This window comes from Lithobates pipiens, unplaced genomic scaffold (assembly GCF_037356315.1).
Source record: "Lithobates pipiens isolate NorthernLeopardFrog02 unplaced genomic scaffold, aLitPip1_a1.2 Scaffold_19, whole genome shotgun sequence".
Lineage (NCBI taxonomy): Eukaryota > Metazoa > Chordata > Amphibia > Anura > Ranidae > Lithobates > Lithobates pipiens.
The window spans coordinates 587,927,338-587,948,303 of NW_027507764.1; the positions used below are offsets into that span (position 1 = coordinate 587,927,338).

A 20,966-nucleotide genomic window follows, 5' to 3' on the forward strand; every position below is an offset into this window, starting at 1 on the left:
TGCTGTGGTGTAGCTGACATCTGTGTGCTGTGGTGGAGTAAACACTTATGTGCACTGTTGGAGCCAACCTCCTTGTGCTTTGGTGGAGCCAACATGCAAGTACTCGGTGGAGCCAACATGTGTGTACTCTAGTGGAGCCAACATCTGCTTGCTGTGGTGAAGCCATCATCTGGGTACTCTTGTGTAGCTATTATCTGGGTACTATGGTGGTGCTATCATCTGTGCTGTGGTGGAGCCATCATATGTGTACACTGGTAGAGCTGACATCTGTGTGCTGTGGTGGAGTAAACACTTTTGTGCACTGTTGGAGCCAACCTCCTTGTGCTTTGGTGGAGCCACCATGCAAGTACTCGGTGGAGCCAACATGTGTGTACTCTAGTGGAGCCAACATCTGCTTGCTGTGGTGAAGCCATCATCTGGGTACTCTGGTGTAGCTATTATCTGGGTACTATGGTGGAGCCGTCATCTGTGTGCTGTGGTGAGACCATCATCTGTGTGCTGTGGTGGAGCTAATATCTGTGTGCTGTGGTGGAGCTAATATCTGTGTGCTGTGGTGGAGCTAACATCTGTGTGCTGTGGTGGAGCTAACATCTGTGTGCTGTGGTGGAGCTAACATCTGTGTGCTGTGGTGGAGCTAACATCTGTGTGCTCAGTGGATCCAACATCTGTTTAATCTGGTGGATCCAGCATCTGTCTATTCATATTATTAAATAGAATAAACAGAGAGCTCACCAGCTTAGCATAAAACCTTTAACGTGACTTTATTGCATATAAAGTAGTGTACTCACAAAAAACTAGATGGGTTTGCACATCATGAAACCGATATTTCCCCAACCACCAGGCTTGGCTGTCGGACCCTCCGAACCCGAATTGCCAACATGGACCCAACCTCAGAGTAGCATCAAAACGTATGCATTTCAAGGGCACAGCCTCTTCATGGCTTATGAGTTTTGAGAGTGCACCCCTTTCATAAAATCCCCATCATAGCTTAGGTAATTCAAGAGAACACCATCTCCATTACAGCCCTAGCATAGCTTATTGATTTTGAGGGTGCAGCCTCTTCATTATAGCCCCGTCAAGGCTTATGTGTTTTGAGGGTGCACTGTTCATCAGAGTCCCATCATAGCTTACGTAATTCAATTAAAGTGGTTGTAAACCCTTACAAACCACTTTGACCTACAGGTAAGCCGGCTTACCTGTAGGTCCAAGAAATATCTCTTAAACCTACACGGTTTAGGAGATATTTACTAAAAGACAGTCACTGCTGTCTACGGCGCATGCCTCGTAGACAGCGGCACGCAGGCGCACTATCACTGTTAGCAGCATGCCGCATATCGCCGTTAGTGGTGGCTCCCGTGCGCATTTGCGGGAGTGACGTCATCGCTGCTCCGGCGCTGTGAGTGGCCTGAGCAGCAAAACCCGGAAGATGATGGACGCTCCGGACTACAGGGGACAGCGGTGACATCGCTGGCTCCTGTGTCAGGTAAGTGACACATAATGGGCTACTATGCGATGTGATGCGATGCACAGTAGTCCATTATGCTTTACCTTTGCAGGGAGACAAAGAAGAAGTAAACCCATCAGGGTTTACTTCCTCTTTAAGTGTTTCAAGGGTGCCCACTCTTCAATGAAGTGCTGCTAGGCCAGAGATTGGGCCTATCCCGGGGGGCATCTGGCTGCTAGGCTGTGTGAGGACCTATCCAGAAGTGAGAGAGCCGCACAGGGTTGGGATTGCGGCTTGCAGTTCAACCAAAAGGCATGGTTCTTTCGGCCAGAGAACCTGTCAGTGGTTGGAGATAGAAGAGAAGCTGTATGTCAAGCCAGGGACCGAGCCGGTTAGCCGGGGTGAAACTAGTATCTGGAGTGCCAAGCTAGGGACTCAGCAGAGAAGCGGGGGTGACTCTTGAGGAGATACGACCGAAAACCATGGAGAAGCTCAAGGTATTCAGAGTCAGTGAATCAGGGGGTCTAGTGAGAGACCAGGAGATCAGTTGTAGTGAAGCTGAAAGAACTGTTACGTTTGAGTTAGGAACTGTTAAAGGATTGTTACCATAGGAGACAGCAATCCTGCAAGTGCAGATGTGGCTTCTTGCTGGGGCTTTTACTGCACGGCTGTCCTCCTATTGAAGTCTCGGAGTCTGACAATTGACTTTGCTACTATCTAAGGGTGTCCTGGCCCTAAACCTCTTTCCCTTGCAAAATATAAAAGGACTGTTAAAAGAAATAAAACCTCTTTTGCATCCATGAAGTGTATGGCGCCCAATGACCTTCACCATCTTTGCACCCACTGTGCCTCACAACCCACCACATATTGAAGGATGTCAGCTATCTTTGGCCTTGAAGGTCCTCATTAGACCAAAAGAGGTAAAATACCTTGCTAGAATACTTACCTGTTTTAAGAGCATGCAACTTTTTCATCAGAGCCTTAGTATACTTAGTGTACCTGTTTCAAGTGCACCCCCTCTTCATCAGAGCCCCATCATACTGGCGTGCTTCAAGAGCACATCCTCTTCCTCAGAGCCCTGTTATACTTGCGTGTTTCAAGAGCACAATCTCTTCATCAGAGCCTTATCATACTTATGCATTTTAAGGGTGTTTCCTCTTAATCAGAGCCTCATTATACTTACGTGTTTCAAGAGCACATCTGCTTCATCAGAGCCTCATCATACTTACATGTTTCAAGAGCACATCTGCTTCATCAGAGCCTCATCATACTTACATGTTTCAAGTGCACACCCTCTTCATCAGAGCCTTATCATACTTACGTGTTTCAAGAGCACATCTGCTTCATCAGAGCCTCGTCATACTTACCTGTTTCAAGAGCACACCCTCTTCATCAGAGCCTTATCATACTTACACTTTTTTAAAGGTGTTTCCTCTTCATCAGAGCCCTCAGCACATCCAGTTTTTGTTTTTTTTGTAAGTATATTACTTTTATGCAATAAAGTCACATTGAGGGTTTTACACCACGCCCTCTGTGTTTGTTATATTTTCAGTATTTATCAAGGACTTCCCAACCCTGGAGAGAGATGCAAGGCAGTGAACCCTATGCCATATTCAGTGGCTTTGTGAGAGACACTCTCTTGTTGGACATTATCATTTACTTATCTTTTGTATCCCATTTTTTCACTTTGTTGGCAGACTATATTAGGATGTTTTTATTTAAATGCACTGAACAGCCATTACATTATGGCCAGATAAAGTGAATAACATTGATTATCTTGTTACAATGGCATCTGAAAGTAGGTTGGATATTAGGCAGCAAGCGAACATGCTGTCCCTGACGTTGATGTGTTCAAAGCAGAAAAAAAACGGGCAAGTGTAAGAATTTGAGCGACTCTGACAAGGACCAAATTGTAGGGTCTAGACGACTGGGTCAGAGCAACTCCAAAACTGCCGCTCTTGTGGGATGTCCCTGGTCTGCAGTGGTCAGGACCAACCAAAAGTGGTCCAAGGAAGGAAAACTATCCAACTGGTGACTGACAGGTTGCCCATGCTGACCCGTGCCCACAACCAAAAGCTCCTAAAATGGGCACGTGAGCGCCAGAACTGGACCACGGAACAATGGAAGACGGTGGCCTGGTCTGATGCATTTAAGGAAGGTTTGAGGAACACAACAAGTTTGAGGTGTTGATTAGTTTGAAGGGTTTACTTGGCCTCCAAATTCTCCAAATCTATGGGATGTGCTGGAATAACAAGTCTGATACATGGAGGCCCATCTCACAACTTGCAGGACTTCAAGGATCTGCTACTGATGGCTTGGTGCCAGATACCACAGCGTACCTTCAGAGGTCTTCTAGTGAAGTCCATGCCTTGATGAGTTAGGGTGATTTGTCATAATGTTATGGCTATTTGGTGTGTGTGTTTATATATATATATATATATATATATATATATATATATACAGTATATACATATACACATACATATATACATACACAGCCGTGGCTAAAAGTTCTGAAAATTATACAAATATTATTTTCACAAAGTCTGCTGCCTAGTTTTTATGATGGCAATTTGCATGTACTCCAGAATGTTATGAAGAGTGATCAGATGAAGTGCAATTTACTGCAAAGTCCTTCTTTGCCATGAAAATTAACGTAATCCCCCAAAAAAACATTTGTACTGCATTTCAGCCTTGCCACAAAATGACCAGCTGCCATCATGTCAGTGATTCTCTTGTTAAGACAGGTGCCAGTGTTGACGAGGACAAGGCTGGAAATCACTCTGTAATGCATGTGGCCTGGTACAGTTCAGGGGGGGGGGGGCGCTCGCTCATCCCCACCCCCTTCCTGACTGGCCGGGCTGCGTGCTTGGATAAGGGTCTGGTATGGATTTTGGGGGGGACCCCATGCCGTTTTTTCGGCGTAGGGGGTTCCCCTTTAAAATCCATACCAGACCTGAGGGCCTGGTGTACAGTACCCTGCCGCAGAGAACCAGCACGACAGGATCGCACTGGAAACATTTTCGTGGGCAGGTGCTGTAGCTGCCCTTGCGTCGTATTTGGTTAGTTGGACCAGCATACAGACGAACGGGCTTCCCGATAGGAACTTGGTCCGGCAGGCCAAGATTTAAAACATGTTCTATTTCTAGGTCCATCAGACTTTTGAGAAGGAAAAAGTCAGACAGAACCCAAACACGATTGAATTGTCCGACAGATTCTGGTCCGCCAGAAAGTCAGATCGTGTTTACGCGGCATTGGAATAACAGACTGGAAGCTTTAAAAGGAGGGTGGTGCTTGAAATCATTGTTCTTCCTCTGTTAACCATGTTTACTTGCAAGGAAACATGTGCAGTCATCATTGCTTTGCGCAAAAAAGTGATTCACAGGCAAAGATATTGCTACTACTAAGATTTCACCTAAATCAACCATTTATCAGATCATCAAGAACTTCAATGAGAGAGGTTCAGTTGTTATGAAGAAGGCTTCAGGGAGCCCAAGGAAGTCCAGCAGGTGCCAGGAACGTCTCCTACTGTTGATTGAGCTGCGGGATCGGGGCACCACCAGTGCAGAGTTTGCTCAGGAATGGCAGCAGGCGGGTGTGTGGACATCGGCACACACAGTGAGGAGAAGACTTTTGGAGGATGGCCTGGTGTCAAGAAGGGCAGCAAAGAAGGAACTTCTCTCCAAGAAAAACATCAGGGACAAAATTATATTCTTCAAAAGGTACAGTAATTGGACTGCTGAGGACTGGGGTAAAGTCATTTTCTCTAAATCCCCTTTTTGGTTGTTTGTGGCATCCAGAAAAAACTTTGTTCGGAAAAGAAAAGGTGAGTGCTACCATCAGTCCCATATCATGCCAACAGTAAAGCATCCTGAGACCATTCATGTGTGGGGTTTCTTCTCAGCCAAGGGAGTGGACTCGCTCATAATTTTGTCTAAGAACACCGCCATGAATAAAGAATGGTACAAACACATCCCCCGAGAGCTTCTCCCAACCATCCAAGAACAGTTTGGTGAGGAGCAATGCCTTTTCCAGCATGATGGAGCACCTTGCCATAAGGCAAAAGTGAGAACTAAGTGTCTTGGGGAACAAAGCATGGAAATTTTAAGTTCATGGCCAAGAAACTCCCCAGACCTTAATCCCATTGAGATCTTGTGGTCATTCCTCAAGACTCGATGCGGGTGAACAAAAAAAAACCCCCACAAATTCTGACAAACTCTGAGCATTGATTATACAAGAATGGGCCGCCATCAGTCAGGATGTGGCCCAGAAGTTGATGAACAGCATGCCAGGGGGAATTGCAGAGGTCTTGAATAAAAAGGGTCAACACTGCAAATATTGACGCTCATGAAATGCTTGTAATTATGCTCCAGTATCCCATAGTAACATCTGACAAAAAGATCTAAAACACCGAAGCAGCAGACTTTGTGAAAATTAATATTTGTGTCATTCTCAAAACTTTTGGCAAGGGATATATATATATATATATATATATATATATATATATATATATATATATATATATATATATATAGAAAAAGAGATCTCTCTCTCTCTCTCTCAATATATATATATATATTAGGGCTGTTACTGATTAAAATTTTTCGTGTTTGATTAATCCATTTTTTAAAAATCGATTAATCTACTAATTTCGATTAATTATAACGCACATACAGCTCCAACTACTTTTAGCTGATCTCCTTGCATTGCAGCTCTGCATTAGTCAGTGGTAAATGTGGTATACACTATATATAAAATCACCTGACACTAGTTCGTTTCCACAATCCATGACTCTTCGATCAGCCAACAAAAACCTCCTCCTCGTGCCCAAAGCCCGGTATAAATCCAAGGGGGATCGGAGATTCGCTGTCCAAGGGCCTCGGCTATGGAATGCTCTACCAATCAACATCCGCCTGGAAGAAAATCACCTGGCTTTTAGGAAAAAACTCAAGACCTTCCTCTTTTAGCAGATGATCAAAGCTCGCCACAGCGCCTAGAGGCGATTCAGTTCGCATTGTGCGCTATATAAGTATTTCATTCATTCATTCATTTCATTCATGACTTGACTTCACAGTTGACACAAATAAGTTTTAAATTCAAACTGTAGCACTGACGTAAGTCATTTTTTTTCCCCACAGTAGGGTGACAATCCCTCCACCTCCAGTCTAACTAATCACTCTCACCTTATGGCATGGACCCCTGTGCAAATAGGTGGTCAAGCAAGCGGGTATGAAAAGGGTTAACACGGACCATAAACTTCTCTCACGTCTCCTTAGATCTCAGCAAGGACACCAGGTCATGGGTAGAAAGAAAATATCTAAGCCAGGGATATTCAATTAGCAGACCTCCAGCTGTTGCAGAACTACAAATCCCATGAGGCATAGCAAGACTGACAGCCACAAGCATGACACCCAGAGGCAGAGGCATGATGGGACTTATAGTTTTGCAACAGCTGGAGGTCCACTAATTGCAGATCCCAGATCTAAGTGCTCACCGCTTAAGTATAAGATTTAATTTTTGTGTTCAAACACAAACTACTCACATAAAGATGATAAAAACACAGCATGTAAAGCCGACAATCGTGTTAGTTCCGTAGGGCAGCAGCGGGTGACGTCATGCATAGCTCCTCCCCGTACGCGTTCCGTTCAATCAGAACTTCAACGTCACCGGACTCCACCCCCCTTCCCTTCGTTAGCAGATGGAGGCACTTGGGGAAGGGGGGGAGTCTGGTGACGTCGATGTCTGTGACGTCACCGGATCTCCGACGGAACTCCCTGAAGACCCGGAAGCCGGTGGAGCGCTGAGTACCGATCAAAATAATTGATTAATCGAGGAATTAATCTTTAGCAGCCCTAATATATATACATATATATATACATATATATATATATATATATATATATATATATATATGTGTATATGTAAAAATGGTCGCTGGTTCGAATCCCAACAACGACACTACCTGCCTTGAGTTTGCATGGTCCCCCTGTGCCTGCGGGGGTTTCCTCCGGATACTCCGGGTTCCTTCCACACTCCAAAGACATGCTGGTAGGTTAATTGGCTTCTGTCTAAATTGGCCCTAGTATATGAATGTGAGTTAGGGCCCTTAGATTGTAAGCTCCTTGTAGAATAGGTGTAACACCCTGCATCCATTCTTTTCTCCCCTGCTTCACTGCGTCCAGGGCAGCTTCCCCTCCTGCCCACCCCTTGAGGGTAGGGACCAATGTGAATGTACAATGTATAAGTAAAGCGCTTGATAAATTGACGGCGTTATATAATTATATAATTACCTTAAATAATAATAATAATAATAAAATAAATAATAATAATAAAATATATATATAAATATATATACACACACACAGTATATATATAATAAAATAATCTATTTTCCATCTCTTAGTTCTGGACAACACCAGCAAAGAACAAAGCCTCTGAATGCAGCAAAAAGGAAACTGAAGACTCAGTAGCTGAACAAACCACCATCCGCCTCATCCACGCCATCGATATACCCAAACTATGCGGAAAGCGGATCATGTGGTGACCCCGCCTCCCCCCCCACCCCCAGCTACAGTGAACGGCGGCTCAGCCATCTGGTGGACAGCAGATTGTAATCAACCGAGAGCTCAGCATAGAAAAAAACACTGCAGAATCCCACCAACGAGCAGCCTGGATGTACACAAGTAGGGGGAGCCTGTTTTTATACAGATCAGCAATAGAACTGAATTTTGATTGGCTGCTATCCGCCCCCTTAATTTTCCAAATTAAAACTCAACACAAAAAGTTTGTCAAAGTGAGATGCATAAAAAAAAAAAAAGAGGTGAAACTTAAAAAGACTAAATTAACATTACACTTAAAGGGTATAATAAAGGTCCGAGCATTATTATTTTATTTATATTGTTTTAATTGGGAAAAACAGCTTTAATCACCCCCCACACACAGTATGGGGATGGGGTCGTCCAGTGCCCAGGGCAAGGATCCAGAATCGCTCCTCACTGTTAATACATGCCATGCTGTAGAATAGGTGTACCACCCTGCATCCATTCTTTGCGTCCTTGTTTCACTGCGCCCGGGGCAGCTTCCCCTCCTGCCCCCCCCCCCCCCCCCCCCACGCACACATTATTGTATAACTGGTAAAGAAATCAGTGTAGGCATGTGGAGGTGGACAGAGGGTGGAGGGATGGGTGGGGGCAGGGATGGGTGGAGTTTTGTAGTCCAGCAGCCAGAGCTGCTTGAGATTTCAGTGCAGCAGAGGCACGGTGTTGTCAGCTCACTACGGAAAGCCAAAGATCATTGGCTTGATTTCTGGCAATATTGGGATTTTTTTTCTCTCATACTATTTATCATCGAACATTAAAAATAAAGTAGATATAATTCCTGACTGCGTGAGATTTAGTTTGCTCTGTGGACTGTGTATCATAAATCTCATTTTTTTTTTTTTTTCAATAAAATCCAGTTTTTACCATTTCTCCTCCATTTTTATCCGCTAATCTAATACAACCGCTTCTTCTCTATACATTCGCTCCGATATCGGCTGCCCCTCATTGTTCTGGTTTTCTGATAGTGTCTTTGCATTATGTGTTGGCAGGACAGCTTGTAACAATGCAGGAATATAATTGGGAGACAGGGAAGAGCGTTGTCACCCTGTAACAGGAAGTGCCTGGACAGGAACCTTCATGGCAGGATCACTAGTGATTGCTTTAATGGAAGTTGCAGACTGAAAAACATTTTTTTTTTCAACTACACTAACAGGTCAGACAATTTTCAAGAAATATTAGATATTTTTATACTTAATGTACATTTTTTTTTCTCTCTTCAAGTCCATGGAGGGACAAAGAAAAAGTCAGGCTGTACTGCCACCAACAGGAAGTTAGTACACTGGCAAGCAGAAAAATGGTAAACCTCCCCCCGTATAACCCTGCTTCTACCCAGTTTTGTCAAAACGCAGTACCAGAGCAGAGGTTAAAAAATTTTTTTTTTTTACTTTGGGGGACCCACGTCCCTCAAATGATCCCCCCCCCCAAAAAAAAAAAACGGATTTTACAGTAGAAAAATATTATTTTCTTTCTCATCCATTGAGGAACACAGGAATTCAGATACAATCAGGACATCCAAAAGTAGTCCAACTGAGTAGGTGGGCAACACAACTACTGACAGATCCATAAGAAGGTATTGGGCACCGTCTGAAACTCCTAATCAACTAAAGAACCAATGTCCAAAATTGAACCAGTTGGGGTGGTGTCTCCTGAAGGACAGGAGAAGCTGCCAATGATCAAGGAAAGGCCACAGAGGATCAAACCGACAATCAAGAACAGGACTGAAGAGATTACAAGGACAAGTGAAGCTGCCAACAACCAAAAAAAGGCCACAGAAGTTCAACCTGATGCTCAAGAACATGACAGAAGAGTCCACTAAGACTGGGGAAGCTGCCTGACGAAGGAAAGGCCACAGAGGATCACCCTGATGCTCAAGAACAGTACAGAAAAGACCACTAGAACTGGAAAAGCTGCTAAAGACCGAGGAAAGGCCACAGAGGATCAACCTGATGCTCAAGAACATGACAGAAGAGTCCACTAAGACTGGGGAACCCAGAGTCAAGCCCCAGAGTCAAGCCCCAGAGTCAAGGCACGGGGACTCGTGACGTTTTCCTCGCTCCGGAGGGGGGACCGGCGCCCCCTCCTCGGCCTCGAGCCGGGGCTTGAGGCTTCCAAACCTGCCTGACGAAGGAATGGCCACAGAGGATCACCCTGATGCTCAAGAACAGTACAGGAGAGACCACTAGAACTGGAAAAGCTGCTAAAGACCAAGGAAAGGCCACAGACGTTCAACCTGATGCTCAAGAACATGACAGAAGAGTCCACTAAGACTGGGGAAGCTGCCTGACGAAGGAAAGGCCACAGAGGATCACCCTGATGCTCAAGAACAGTACAGAAAAGACCACTAGAACTGGAAAAGCTGCTAATGACCGAGGAAAGGCCACAGAGGATCAACCTGACGAAGACCTGGACATAAGAGATCACCAAGACAAGTGAAGCTGCCAACAACCAAGAAAAGGCCACAGACGTTCAACCTGATGCTCAAGAACATGACAGAAGAGTACACTAGGACTGGGGAAGCTGCCTGATGAAGGAAAGGCCGCAGACGGTCAACCTAAAAATTAAGAACAAGCAGAAGAAATCACTAGGACTTGAGAAACTGCCAACAACCAAGAAAGGGCCACAAAGAATCAACAGGAGAGGGGAGATTACAAACACAGAGGGAAGCTACCCTCAACCTCACAAATATGACACAAATGATCAACCTGATGCTCAAGAATAGTACAGAAGAGATCGCTACGACTAGGGAAGCTGCCGACGACCAAGGAAAAGGCACGGAGGATCAACCCGATGATAAAGATTAGGACAGGAAAGATAACTAAGACAGGAGAAGCTGCCAACGACCAAGGAAAGACCTGAGGGGATTAACCTAATGTTCAAGAACAGGACAAGATATCACTTAGATGAGAAAAGCTGCCTGAAACCAAGAAAAAGCCACATAGGATCAACCTGTCAATCAAGAACATGACAGAAGAGATCACTAAGATAAGGGAAGCTGCCAACAACCAAGGAAAGGCCACAGAGGATGAACCTGATATTCAAGAACAGTACAGAAGAGATCACGAAGACTGGAGAAGCTGCAATGACCAAGGAAAGGCCACAGAAGATCAACCTAATGCTCAAGAACATGACAGAAGAGATCACTAGGACTTTGGAAGCTGCCAACGACCAAGGAAGGGGCACAGAAGATCACAGAAGATCAATCTGACACTAAAGACAAGGACAAAAGAGATCACTAAGACAATTAAAAACAACCAAGAAAGGACCACTAAGCATTAAGAACTGGACAGAGGAGATTTCCAACATAAGGGGAAGCTGCACTCATCCATGAAAAGGCCACAGAGGATCAACCAGATGCTCAAGAATAGTACAGAAGAGATCACTAGGACTGGGGAAGCTGCCAACGGCCAAGGAAAGGGCACAGAGCAACAACCAGGCAATCAAGACCAGGATAGAAGAAATCATTAGAACAGTGGAAGCTGCCAACGACCAAGGAAAGGCAAAAGAGGATCAACCAGACCAGAAATGATCACTAAGTCTAGGGAAGCTGCCAAAAACCAAGGCCACAGAAGATCAACCTGATGTTCAAGAACAGTACAGAAGAGACCACTAGAACTGGAGAAGTTGCTATTGTTCAAAGAAAGGCCACAGAGAATTAACCTAATGATCAAGAAAAGAAGAGATCACTAAAATAAGGGAAACTGTCAACAACCAAGGATAGGCCAGAGAGGATCAACCTATTCATAAAGACCAGGACAAAAAAAGAGACCGCTAGGACAGGGGAAGCTGCTAAGGACCAAGGAAAGGCCACAGGGGAACAACCTGGCACTCAAGACCAGGACAGAAGTGATCACTAGGACAGGTAAAACTGCCAACGACCCAAAAAAATGGCCACAGAGGATCAACCAGATGATCAAGACTTGGACAGAATAGACCCTCGCCAAGTGATGACTCCATCGAAAGACCACTAAGCCTGACCCAGCAAAAGGCTATGCAACTAAAAACCCACCAAAACAAAGGAAATAATATAAGATAGAACAGACCCACCACGCCAGGTGGTCAACAGAAAAAAAAAACACCAGGATAAGATCCCAGTAAAATGGGACGGGAGAGGGAACATTGGGCATGTGAAGACCCATGTGAAGACCCAAGCCTTAGATTCCCAACCCTTAGAATCCAGAGAAGGTCACATGATAAAAATGAGGTTGGCTGTTCTAGATCAGTGTATTCCTAAATAGAACACTAAATGGAATAGTGAATGACAATAAAAAATAATAAACCGCAGCAGCTATTACAAAGGTGCTAGAACCTTAAAAAATGAACGCATGAATTAATAGTGCTGGCAGAATATTGAACATCAACGTAATAATGTGCTCAAAAAATATTGACCGTGACAATATTATTAAGATATATACATATATAATAAATAAAGTACTACGTGCTCCAAATTCAAGTGCTTCGTGGTTCAAGATAAGGCGTTTCAACTCACCAGAGTCAATGGACCCTCAGCTTTGCAGGCTATGGGGTCAACAAGGCTGTGATCTAAAAGATCTGATGTATATAGGCTGGACTCTCTGAGAAACCTCCATACGGGTATTCACGTGGATGAGTCCAGTTTATATACATCAGATCTTTTAGATCACAGCTTTATTGACCTCTAGACTGCAAAGCTGAGGGTCCATTAACTCTGGTGAGTGAGGTTCTAGATCAGTGGTTCTCAAGTACCCCCAGCAAGTCATGTTTGCAGGTTTTCCTGCATCTTGCACAGGTGCTAAAAATCAGAGTCAAGGGTTTGGTATTTGGGACAGCTATTTTATCCAAGAGAAAAATTCCCAAAACATGGCCTGTTGGGGGTACTTGAGGACAGGGTTGAGAACCACTGGGCTAGGACAACAGCAAAAATAAAAAAAAATGGGGCATGCTGACTAGGAGGGGCAATACGTGACTGACTTACAATTTTTCTGTTTTGCATTAAATCCTCCTGCAGACGGCAGCATAACCCAACTGTATCTGAACTCCTGCGTCCCTCAACAGATGAGGTAGTCATAAAACATTTTTTAATGATTGAGTTAATACCCGCTTTGTGGTTGCATTTTTGTAAACTCGCATCTGTTTTTCCCCCCATCGTAATCCGCGCTCTACAGGGAAGGGAATCCAAGAGAAGGAGCTCCCATTTAAGGTGTTGGAAATGTTTTGTGTTGCTGCATTTTTCTGGTTTTGTCCACGGATCTTTTTACATTTTACAATGGTTTTTCCATGTGAAAGTACGCTACCACGGGTTAGCGCCAGGAAAGGAAAATTATGGTAAGCTTTTGATACAATTCTCTGTTTTCTTTGCCACAACATGGCATCCTGCTGTCATGGATTGGCACCAGGAAATGAAAATTACGGTGTTTGATACAATCTTCCATTTTGGCGCCAAAACATGGCAACATACTACCATATGTTACTGCCATGGATTGGTGAAAATTACAGTATTTGATACAAATTTTCAGTTTTCTTGGCGCCAACATGGCAGCCTACTCCCACATGTAGGCTGCCATCGATTGGCACTAGAAAAGGAAAATTACGGTAAGCATTTGATACAATTTTTCTTTTTCTTGGCAACAACGTGACTGTTTATTCACCAATTATTTTTTGATCCACTATCTGAATACTTCCCCCAAAGGTTGGTTCCTGGGGGTTTCGTGTTCCCGCAAGCGCTGCGTTTCATTTTTCTCATTTGCATACTACCATATGTTCCTGCCACAGATTGGCACCACGAAAGCAAAATTAGGGTATTTGATGCATTCTTTTTTTTTTTTCAACATGGCAGCCTACTCCCACCTGTAGGCTGCCATGGATTGGCAACTGAAAAGGAAAATTATGGTAATTATTTGATACAATTTTCTGTTTTCTTGGTGCCAACATGGCAGCCTACCACATGTAAACTGCCGTGGATTGGCACCAGGAAAATTATAGTAAGCATTTGTTACAATTTTCAGTTTTCTTCTCACTTCCATACTACGCGTTTGTAAGTGTAATTAATTGGAAACAATGTCAGCAAATGTTTGAAGGTGCTATTCCACTAATTTTCATAAGCAGGCCCCCCCCAACATCTGATAGGATGAAGCTTCACAGGAGCATTTTTTAATGTGTTCTTTTTTTTTTAGGGGAATTTGTCTGAACTGTGTGAGAAAGTGCAGATGGAAGCTGCCATTCTTAAGCCTCGAACACACAATTGGATTTTTCGCAGACAAAACCTCGCACTTTTGTCCGAAGGGCGTTGGCCAGGAGCTTGTCTTGCATACAAACAGCAAGGAATTGTCGGGCAACAAACATGAACGTAGTGACGTACTACGTGGTTTTTCAGCTCTTTAGCGCCACCCTTTGGGCTCCTTCTGCTAATTTCATGTTAGTAGAAGTTTACTGAGTGTTGATTCGTGCTTTTCATTTTGCTTCTGAACAGGGCTGGACTGGGACAGAAATTTGGCCCTGGACTTCATCCAGACCAGCCCACTTACATTTTGAGTGTCTTATCAGCACTCCCTTACATCAGAGTGTCCCATCACCAGCCCCCTTACATCAGAGTGTCCCATCAGCACCCCCTTACATCAGAGTGTCCCATCACCAGCCCCCTTACATCAGAGTGTCCCATCAGCACCCCCTTACATCAGAGTGTCCCATCAGCACCCCCTTACATCAGAGTGTCCCATCACCAGCCCCCTTACATCAGAGTGTCCCATCAGCACCCCCTTACATCAGAGTGTCCCATCAGCACCCCCTTACATCAGAGTGTCCCATCACCAGCCCCCTTACATCAGAGTGTCCCATCACCAGCCCCCTTACATCAGAGTGTCCCATCAGCACCCCCTTACATCAGAGTGTCCCATCAGCACTCCCTTACATCAGAGTGTCCCATCAGCACCCCCTTACATCAGAGTGTCCCATCAGCACCCCCTTACATCAGAGTGTCCCATCACCAGCCCCCTTACATCAGAGTGTTCCATCACCAGCCCCCTTACATCAGAGTGTCCCATCACCAGCCCCCTTACATCAGAGTGTCCCATCACCAGCCCCGTTACATCAGAGTGTCCCATCACCAGCCCCTTACATCAGTGTGTTCCATCAGCACCCTCCTTACATCAGAGTGTCCCATCACCAGCCCCCTTACATCAGTGTGTTCCATCAGCACCCTCCTTACATCAGAGTGTCCCATCAGCACCCTCCTTACATCAGAGTGTCCCATCACCAGCCCCCTTACATCAGAGTGGCCCATCACCAGCTTCCTTACATCAGAGTGGCCCACTGAGCCATCGGCCCACCAGGAAACTCCCGGTAGTCCCGATGGCCAGTACATGCCTGCTTCTGAACGGCCGTTCTTCAACCAGGCATGTTGCGGAACCGGAGGAGATACCGTGTTATTTATTATTGGCCTTGGAGTTATTGCTTTGACCCAAGTCCAGTCCAGGAACAGGAGGAGGAGGATTTCTTGGACCAAAAACTGGTTGCTTTATTAAATCGTGACCAATTATGTCATATGCCTTTGCTGCGGGAGCTCCAGGAGAATAATCCGGATGATTTTCGGAATTATCTCCGGGTGGTGGACCCCTGCTTTCACCAACTCTTGGCATTGTTGACCCTCCTATATTAAGAAGCAGGACACATGCATTAGGGCTTATATTTCATTATTTGGTTGAATAATTATTTGATTTGGTATATTGTTGGATGCATAGAATGCACTTGTTGGTTAAGTTCTATTGGCAGATAACATGTATAAAATTTTATTAGTTTTTTTTTTTTTTTAATGCACAATAAAAAAATTGTGTAGAATAATATTTGGCGATGGGTTTTACTTCAAATGACAGTGTGGGAGTAGGCAGTTACATTTAAAAAAAAACATAGTTGTATCTTCGATCTTAAGAACTCCGGGATAATGGTGTTGTGGGAACTTGCCCAAAAAAATAAAAAATAAAATAAACAAGCATAATATTATTCTTGATATCACTAGAAAAAAAAAAAGCCTTCGAAAATTTGTTTGCGATAACTTCATCAGTATCACCAGCAAAGCAGCTTCATTATTATCCCATTATATAGAAGAGAATTGTGCGCTGCATTTCCAGATCTCATAATTTGAAGCATCACCAATGTTAATTCTCTTTTACGAGCGCCAGTTTACAAGACCGACCGCTTCCCGAGCAATGCGCGTTTGTACTTTGGACTTTTTGTCCGACGGACTTGCGTACAAACGCTCAGAAAATCCGACAACACACATTTGTCCGCGGAAAATTTTAAAGCCTGCCATCCATTTGTTCTGCCGGAAAATCCAACAATTCTCCAAACGGAGCGTACAAAAACGGCCGGATTTTCCGCCAACAGCCTGTCATCACACAATTGCCCTCGGAATATCTGAACGCGTGCAAGAGGCTTTAGAGGCCCAGGATTCATAATAGCTCCAGCCCAGTAATGGTGAGCCTTTTCAGCTTCACTTTGACAACTCCAGTACTAGTAGAGTGCAGGAGTCACAAAAACGGAAGCTACCGCCTGAGGCTTCTCACATATTTCGCTTGATCTAAAAAAAATAAAAACATCCTTTCCCTCCTCTCTCCAAAACAACTAGTATTTTGCAAAGGCTGAGGTCAAAGGCAAGCCAAATACTTTGTTCTGCTGGCGCACTTTTAACCTGTGAAACATTGCACACGAGTGTGAAAAAGCTTCAACGCATTTCACCCCTGGTGAAACGCGCTGGTGGGTACAACCTGGTTGGAACCAGGGCTGAAGCTGTTTCACACTGTAGTGATGTGCGGCTTATAGAACTCCCCCCCCCCCCCCCCACCCCTGTATCCATACTTGCAGCGGAGATGAGCTCCGTCCTTGCCTGCACTTCCAGCCATTGAATTATAGAAGAGGAGCGGTTGGAGCCTTGAGTGCCACCTGCAGTGCTTGTATTGATTCACATTGCACATTTAAAGAGGAAGTAAACCCTTCCAAACAACTTGGACCTATAGGTAAGCCTAGATTAAGGCTTACCTGTAGGTCCAAGCAATATCTCCTAAACCTATATGGTTTAGGAGATATTTGCCCGAAAATGGGCACCGCTGTCTACGGCGCATGCGCCGTAGACAGCGGCGCGCAGGCGCACTAAATGCGGCAAATCCAAGAATGGATTTGCCAAATTTGTCGACTCCCGTGCGCATGCGCGGGAGTGACGTCATCGCGGCTTCGCCGTATGGCAGCGGCGGAGCTGCGAGACGCGACTCCCGTGCGCATGCGCGGGAGTGACGTCATCGCGGTTGCGCCGCTGTGATTCGTCGGAGCTGCGAGACGCCACAAGCAACATGGATGCGGCGGACTACAGGGGACAGCGGCGACTTCGCTGGCTCCTGTGTCAGGTAAGTGACACATAATGAGCTACTATGCGATGCATAGTAGTCCATTATGCTTTACCTTTGCAGGGAAAAAAAGAGGAAGTAAACCCATAAGGGTTTACTTCCTCTTTAATGGTTGAAGGTTCACCCAAGACAGAGAGTTCAGTAAAAGGTGGTGTACGGTGGTCTGGGTTCCCAATCGCTTTTTATATCTCTTTAGTACTCCAATGGTGAAAGAGGATATCGTTTCTGACTTTGATCTTGTCCACCATGGGGTGTTGTCACTCCTCCAGTCACATTCTTTGTATACAAGAAAATATTAAGAATGCAGCAGGGATGGTGAGAACCCCTCATAATGGGCACAGCGGGTGTACAGACCCGGGAACTCAGCACAGGGATGGTGGGAACCCCTCATAATGGGCAAAGCAGGTGTACAGACCCGGGAACTCAGCACAGGGATGGTGGGAACCCCTCATAATGGGCAAAGCAGGTGTACAGACCCGGGAACTCAGCACAGGGATGGTGGGAACCCCTCATAATGGGCACAGCGGGTGTACAGACCCGGGAACTCTGCACAGGGATGGTGGGAACCCCTCATAATGGGCACAGCGGGTGTACAGACCCGGGAACTCTGCACAGGGATGGTGGGAACCCCTCATAATGGGCACAGCGGGTGTACAGACCCGGGAACTCTGCACAGGGATGGTGGGAACCCCTCATAATGGGCACAGCGGGTGTACAGACCCGGGAACTCAGCACAGGGATGGTGGGGACCCCTCATAATGGGCACAGCGGGTGTACAGACCCGGGAACTCAGCACAGGGATGGTGGGGACCCCTCATAATGGGCACAGCGGGTGTACAGACCCGGGAACTCTGCACAGGGATGGTGGGAACCCCTCATAATGGGCACTGCGGGTGTACAGACCCGGGAACTCAGCACAGGGATGGTGGGAACCTCTCATGATGGGCACAGATTTGACAGTAGCTGCACCCAGAGCCCTGCCCCCAAACAGCAGACATGTTCTGCATTTTATCTTCTGTTTATTAAAATATAATAATATGAAAATAAAAAAGTAGAATAAACTCATCAATGAGACACAACACATAATCCTCTTCACACTGTGACCACACTCGTTGTCACCGCAGGTTGGGTTTCTCGGGGTCTCTGCCTCACACAAGTCTGAAATCTGAAAAGTTCTGAGTCACAAAAGTTTTGGCAGCAGAACAACGAAGTCCTGAATAAAGATGGTGCTGCTCCCGGGAAAGGTCCATGAGCACGCAGATGAACCCCACATTGTCTTGGTGGGACGGCCATCTTGTCCCGCCAGCAGTGGTTGGATGATGACCTCACCTGTCGCAGTGGGCGGACCCCGGGGGGGGGGGGGGGGGGGGGAAATCAGACAAATCTCTAGTCGGAATCTTCATCCTCTTGCTTTGCTGACTCCACAGCCGTTGCCAGGTTCTCCTCCTGTCCCTTTAAACGCTCCCCTGCGGGGTGAAAGGGAATATTACTCACAGAGCTTTACCTTTAAAATCTGAACTCTGGGGCACCAAAAACGTTCATATAAATAAAATTCCTCAATAGACACAAAAAGGATATAATCCACTTTGTGAGCACCACACGCCTTTACAATCCCAGATATTACCTTATGAAAGCAGCAGTGACACCTTCACTGTGCTGTACATAGCCTGTGAAGGGAGCTGAGCTGTGGGAGGGACCTAGCAGGCTTCACCTGCTACAGGAGGGGAGGGGGCGGAGACAAGACCAGTCTCCATGCAAAAGGAGAGGGAGCAGAGCTGTGGGAGGAGCCCAGTAGACACCACCCTCTACAGGAGGGGGCGGAGACAAGACGAGTCTCCTTGCACTAAGGGAGCAGAGCTGTGGGAGGAGCCCAGCAGACACCACCCACTACAGGCTGCCTGCAGGAGGGGGCGGAGACAAGACCAGTCTCCCTGCACAAGGAGAGGGAGCAGAGCAGTGAGAGGAGCCCAGTAGACCCCACCCACTACAGGAGATCTTGCTGTAATGGCTTTTAAAGTGGTTGTAAACCCTTACAAACCACTTTGACCTACAGGTAATCCTAGATTAAGGCTTACCTGTAGGTCCAAGAAATATCTCCCAAACCTACACGGTTTAGGGGATATTTACAAAAAGACAGGCACCGCTGTCTACAGCGCATGGCATGCAGGCGCACTGAGCATGCCGCTGCCAATGGCGATATGCCGTTAGTGGTGGCTCCCGTGCGCATGCGCGGAAGTGTGGTCATCGTGGCTTCGGGGGCTGTGAGTGGCCGGAGCAGCGATACCTGGAAGAAGATGGAGGCTCCGGACTACAGGGGACAGCGGTGACTTCGCTGGCTCCTGTGTCAGGTAAGTGACACAATGGCCTGCTATACGATGCATAGTAGCCCATTAAGCTTTATCTTTGCAGGGAGACAAAGAGGAAGTAAACCCATTGGCTGAAATCTTCTGCCAAACTTGTGCTCTGTCAGATCGCAGCACAGGCCAGCAGGGGGATGCATGCATTGCGCGCTCCCAAACCCAGAAGCATGCCAGCAACGTACAGGTTTGTTGCCGAGAACGCACCTGCATCTCTGGTCTATATCCCGGAGTATTGGGTGAATTGAGCCTATTGGTCAAAAAGATAAAAAAATAAAAACTCACTTATTAACTCTGCGATGGCCCGCTGCGTCCTCTTCTCCAGCTTCTCCAACTTCTTAGCGACGTCTCTCTTCAGGTCCCTGCAGGGTGACAAGAATGGAGGAAACAGCGGGGGTGGGGTTTAGTTTTCTTCTATGGAGTCACCGGACAGGAAATCAGCTGTGCAACGAAAACAAACATACACCCCCCCCCCCCAACTGTACCACCTTTGGCTTAGAGCTGAACCCCAGGATAGTTTTGAATTTGGCTGGTCACTTGTTGTCGTGTATATGACACACTTTTTTTTTCTATCTTTTTCATTAGTCATTTATTTTTGAAAAGTCTATGATGTCATCACTAGCAAAGAAACAGCAGCTATGCCTGGAGGAGGAAATCAAAGAAGCGCTGATGTCACTTCCTGTCGCTGAAAATACAATCTCATCATGCAGTGGGAATTGTAGCTGACAAAGTGGGCGGAACGGTGGCCTGTCAATCATGGTGATATGTCATAGTGGGTGGGACACAAAGGCAGTCTCCAGGCCTGTCAATCTTGGTGTTATGTCATGGCGGGCGGGACTGACAGAGTTTCCTGGCCTGTCAATCATGGTGTTATGTCATAAAGGGGAGGACAGGAAATAACAAGAGCAACTCACCAGTCCGGTTTTCTTGGAGCCAAATTAGTCAGATCCTGAGAGAGGGGAAAAAAGAAAATTAAATCAAATACCCCCGCTATGATCCCCTCCACCTGTACACAGAGCTGTACTCACCCCTCTCTCCTATGATTTCCTCTACCTGTACACAGAGCTGTACTCCCCCCATGATCCCCTCCACCTGTACACAGAGCTGTAAACCCCCCCATGATTCCCTCCACCTGTACACAGAGCTGTACACCCCCCCCCCCCATGATTCCCTCCACCTGTACACAGAGCTGTACACC

At 45.9% G+C, this 20,966-nt stretch overlaps 1 protein-coding gene and 1 long non-coding RNA gene across 3 annotated transcripts in view; one reads left to right on the forward strand and one right to left on the reverse strand.

Moving 5' to 3' along the window:
• LOC143997746 (cyclic nucleotide-binding domain-containing protein 2-like) overlaps nt 1–8,909 on the forward strand; it is a 117,245-nt gene extending 108,336 nt beyond the window's left edge. For both annotated transcript variants that reach the window (XM_077493539.1, XM_077493538.1), the window contains exon 14: nt 7,848–8,909. In XM_077493539.1, coding sequence (XP_077349665.1) covers nt 7,848–7,988 — 141 coding nt within the window. In that variant the 3' untranslated portion in view covers nt 7,989–8,909. The remainder of the gene's footprint in view (nt 1–7,847) is intronic.
• Nucleotides 8,910–18,410: 9,501 nt separating this feature from the next.
• Nucleotides 18,411–20,850, reverse strand: LOC143997747 (uncharacterized). The gene is made up of 3 exons (XR_013277731.1): nt 20,683–20,850; nt 20,054–20,130; nt 18,411–18,877 (listed from the first exon to the last, which is right to left on the reverse strand). It is a non-coding gene; the product is annotated as an uncharacterized LOC143997747 (long non-coding RNA).
• Between the last annotated feature and the right edge of the window lie 116 nt (nt 20,851–20,966).